Here is a 5,065-nt window from a genome sequence, read left to right as displayed (position 1 = left end):
TCTCTTATACAACAGCAATTTTCCAATTATTACTTTTTTAAATTTATCAACAAATTAACCTATTAACAAACCAACGAACCAACTGACTCCTAAAGGCCTTTTCATGTTAAAAAATGCTGATACAGGTACCAGAGACTTGGTGTGTAAATATAGAAATGATAATGTATTAGAATGATTATAAAGGTGTCATTTAAATTTTAGCTAGCACTATGATCACGTCTGCTGTTATAGAATATTAATGACTTTCTAACAAGCCAGCATTGAGAGAATTCCTCAACACTGTGTTATAAATCAAAGAGAGAAAGACAGAGACAGAAAGAAAGAAACTCACAGTTAGATGCAGCTGTACACGATCGTCAGGTACTTATAGGTGCCACCGCAGGGATCAGAGAATACATAATTTGAAGCAGGTACCTGACAGCTGCTCTGTCCATTACACCTGGAAACCAATAGGGATTTAATTAGAAATTTTATCCACGGATATCAGTACTGCATGCCAATTATAATGATTATGTGTACTGATAAAGGCCACTGCTTATTTTACCTATCATTAACTATTTTTAGTGCGTTAGAGGCGTAGCACATTGTGTTGGAAAGTTGAATGGCAGGTCGTCCTGATGAACATGTGGTGGAATCGGTTCGGCCAAAGCTAGCGCTGCTGATCTTGATTTTGAGATTACCTGAAAGCATTTATCACAAAGGAAAAACAGACTATTAATGTGAGCAGTGGAAAAGGAATGCTACATTTACTTACACTCATCACTACTCAACTCTCATAGGGCATGAAAATTAAATTAATGTGTTCTTATAGGTTGAGATAAGGTTTGATATAAAAGAAGGGGTAAAATAGCGGCACAAACCACATGTCAGGCCAGCAGTATTCTGTTCACAGGTCACAAGTGTCTCTGCAGGAAACATATTAAGTGTTTGAAACCATATAAATAAATAAAATAAATAAAACCAAATAATAAATAAAACCATCAAATACTTTGAGTGTGCATAATAAATAAATAAAGATGGAATTTATTGGACTTTAATTTTTCTGAAATTAAAAGAAATAAATTTTTATTAATTTACCCTGCAACTGGATGTTTTGAAGTAAAGTGAATTAATGACTGTTGATGCTACAGGTGCATAAAAGATTATGTTTAGTTTCTTAGTAAACATAAATATTAATAAGGTTTAGTCTTATTTAAATTAATTTGTTCTTGTTAATTTAATGTTATCTGCATTAAAGTTATTTGCTATACGCAACTTTAGTTATAGCTCATAAGGGCATAAGTTCTTTTCTGTTTACCCAAGATTACAGAAAACATTTTCGGATTACTCACTTAAGCACGTATAGGACACTGTGAGGTATTTAGCAGTTTCTTTACAAGAATCTTTGAAAACGGAGGAGGAAGACTCTACTGTGCACTTGTGCTGTCCATTGCACCTGTAAACAAAAGCAAATGTTAACCTAGCCTTGAGCAGGTTATGTAAAAAATGTAAAAAAATAAAAAAGTCCTCACAGTGATCTAACAGTTGAGAATGTGTTTGGAGCATAGCAGTTGGTTTTATGGGTCGAATCGTCCTTGACTCCACGTGAACAGGTTACAGTATCAGCGCGCCCGAAGTTTGCATTCATGATATTAATTGTATCCGCCCCTGTACAAATATACAGTCAAGCCTGCGTTATTTCAGCACTAACATAAAAAGTAATTAAAAAACATAATACTGTAACCATGAGGACAAATTTTTCTTACCACAATCCAGTGTGCGGTAGCCGTGCTCACAGACCACGACATCCCCTAGATAAAGGAGATAAAGCAAATAAATGAGCTTTCATAAGTGTACATTTTAAGAAGAAGCTACCCAACACTACTCTTCAGCCTAGAACTTCATCAAAACCAAGAAGCATGGTGGTGGTGATAGGTTTCATCAGCAGAGAATGAAAAATTGGTTAGGGATTTGATGCTGGGCTGGAGGTTCACCTGCCAACACCGAAACAATCCCAGGCATAGACTACTTACGGGCATTGATGCAGTCGTAAGTGGTAGTGTAGTATTTGTAGGTTCCTTTGCATGGGTTAGAGCTGCCAAGTAAATTTGTCTTTACCTCACACTCTCTTAGTCCATTGCATCTGTTTGGGTAAACAGACCAAATACGCTCAGCAGGGTTATGTATCATACATTTTATATTTTTACAGTTATATAATACAATATTATATATAATGTATTTATAATACAATATAGTCAGTTTCAAGTCAGTTTCCCTTATTTTGTATGTTATAGCAGCTTTAGACTGTCATTTCCTCACCAGCACAAACTCTTTTTGTTCCTCTCTCTTGAAATGACATAACTTGCCCTTGTTGGAAACCTTACTGATCATTACAAAGCACTGATACACTGAGACTCCTACCATAAATATTAAATAAACATCTATTTACATAATTAATAATTAGTATTAGCCATACAAGTGTAAGTAATTACTAAAGAAAGAATAATCTATTAAACAAGTTTATTAATATAAAATTTGCAACAGTAATGTTGTTTATTGTATACAGTGTTGTAATGTAACGGAGTACAAATACTTCGTTACTGTACTTAAGTAGAAATTTCACGTATCTGTACTTTGCTATTTAAATTTATGTCACCTTTCATTTATGGCATTTAGCAGACACCCTTATCCAGAGTGACTTACAACTGAGCAACTGAGGCTTAAGGGCCTTGCTCAGGGGCCCAGCAGTGGCAGCTTGGTGGACCTGGGGTTCAAACCCATGACCTTCCGATCAGTAGCCCAACACCTTAACCACTGAGCTACCACAGCCCTACAGCCCTACTTTCACTTTTACTCCACTACATTTCGTAGATAAAATGTATACTTTTACTCTGCTATATTTCCACTAAGCATCTTCGTTACTCGTTTCTACAAAATAAAATCAGAAGAAATGTGTGCGACTGCAATAAGGGAGGTTTGGTGAATCACTGCTCCTAGATTGCATTACACACGCTCCGCACGCACTATTTCAGCGTAATGTTGCCAAAGGAGGAGGAAGCACAACTGAAACTGCCATGGAAGCACCTACTGGAGGACATCCCATTATCGTAGACGACCACCCCGACGATAGTCGTGAACTCGGTGAACAGGGTGAAGAAAATAACGTTATACACCAATGGCCATATTTACAAGAAATGTTTCTGTACATTGGAATGAAAGATTCTTCCTACCGGATGAAGTGCCTCTTATGCCTACCAAAAATCACTGAAATTTTACTTTTACTTCAAATACTTAAGTACATTAAATATCAGAAAATGACTTTTGATACTTAAGTACAGTATATATCAGATACTTTAAGACATTTACTTGAGTAATATTCTAAAAGGTAACTTTCACTTCTTCCAAAGTCTTTTTCTAGTACGATACTTGTACTTTTACTCAGGTATTGCTTTCTTATACTTTATACAACACTGATTTTATAGTCATGCTGTTGTAGAAAAACACCTTCTTTTAGATTCTAGCACTTAGTAGCACAGTGGCATCAATTATTTCATACATTTATAAAATTGATAACAAATGAACTTTGTTTACATTTCTGCCAGTTATTGTACATGTATTGTGTATAGTATAAACTAAGAAACACTGTACCTGTCAGCAATAGTGGAAACGGTACTGGAGCAGCTGGTATCAGTAACATTAAAATTGCGAGGTGCATTACTGCAGATTTTGCTGTCTGAACGGCCGTACACAGTAGTTGTGACCAGTATCACTCCAGTGTCTAAAACACATCGAATACAGACTTACAGACTTGCTTTATCTAGTTTCCTTTGATAATGCAATGTTTTTATACAGCTCTACACTATGAAAGACATTTAAACTTACCACAAGAGAGGCGCTGAACATCACCATCACAGGTAATCACAGTTTCTGAAAGAACAAATTATTCACACAGATATTTAAAGTCAACCTGACTGATTTGTTTATGTTCTCTGTAAAACAGTTATTACATGTTAGGTTATATGAAAAAGGTGTTTAATTGCATTAAAATATTACCTCCAGAAACATGCAAACCAGGTGCTGCAATAAGCACTGTAAAGTAAACACAGATAACAAACACAAATGGAAGAGGTAAAAATTAGATTAACACAAACATGGAGTTCATATGGAAAAGCATGGAAGAAACTTACGGGTGAGTAGCGTGAGCTTCAGGCAGAGCATCATGATGCTGAATGTGTTGAAGCAGTGATGTTTGATGTAGATGCTGTGGGATGTGTTGAAGTGCTGCACCACTGGCTCTGCTCTCCTTATATATAGTATATCATGTAACTGAAAACAAGAAAATTGCACTAAAGCCTCTCCCTAGACCCCCAGGATACATTATAATTGTAGATAATTATATATAATTTTATTTATATCTAAATAAGTATGAGTATATTTCAAGCCATTATGGTGTCATTATAATGAGTTTAATGACAAACAGGTTTGCAGGAATTCAGAAAAATATGTGAAAGTTAGGTGTAAGTTCGAGTTTTTGCTTTTTCTGACATTTTATACCAGATGGAAAAAAATGAGTACCATACTTCAAAGAACCATTTTTTCTAATATCCAACATTATGAGAGGCGATTAATTAACCCTTTACTGTACCATATTAAGTCCAGGCAACATAACGGATTTTAACTTTTTTCAGTAAAATTATGAGAAATTTTATAAATTAAGATTGAAAAGGAACTCAAAATCTAACCAATTTATTATATGCAAAAAAGTAGTCACATGGGACACAGAGGTCCTTTTTTATTTATATGTTCTCGATATAGCCTGTTAATGTCTATTTTCTGTTTGCCAGACCTCTGTACAGTATGTTTATTAGTGATGGGAAGTTCGGTTCTTTTCCGCGAACCGGTTCTTTTGGACAGTTCGTTTTAATGAACAGGTTCAATAATCCAGTTCACCAGTTCACATTCACAATGACGTAATAACGTAAATTCCTTCATCCCGCCGCTGCCGGCAGATATGAATACAATTTAACACATTTGAAAGGTTCTTTGTAATCATAACTTTAGTTGAATACGTTTCTTACATTTAAGT

The 5,065-nt window shown here is 35.2% G+C and overlaps 1 protein-coding gene across 1 annotated transcript; it reads right to left on the bottom strand.

The window, feature by feature from the left end:
- Window positions 1-333: 333 nt before the first annotated feature.
- On the bottom strand, window positions 334-4,289 carry LOC132853671 (rhamnose-binding lectin-like). Its single transcript, XM_060881583.1, has 11 exons — window positions 4,167-4,289; window positions 4,033-4,068; window positions 3,862-3,906; window positions 3,628-3,757; window positions 2,013-2,122; window positions 1,746-1,790; window positions 1,512-1,647; window positions 1,332-1,435; window positions 861-905; window positions 545-680; window positions 334-439 (listed from the first exon to the last, which is right to left on the bottom strand). Exons 1-11 carry the CDS (start codon window positions 4,198-4,200, stop codon window positions 334-336), a joined length of 927 nt encoding a protein of 308 aa, XP_060737566.1. The 5' UTR covers window positions 4,201-4,289.
- Between the last annotated feature and the right edge of the window lie 776 nt (window positions 4,290-5,065).

The sequence above is a fragment of the Tachysurus vachellii genome, chromosome 11 (genome assembly GCF_030014155.1).
Source record: "Tachysurus vachellii isolate PV-2020 chromosome 11, HZAU_Pvac_v1, whole genome shotgun sequence".
Lineage (NCBI taxonomy): Eukaryota > Metazoa > Chordata > Actinopteri > Siluriformes > Bagridae > Tachysurus > Tachysurus vachellii.
This window is presented reverse-complemented; position numbering and strand designations above follow the sequence as displayed.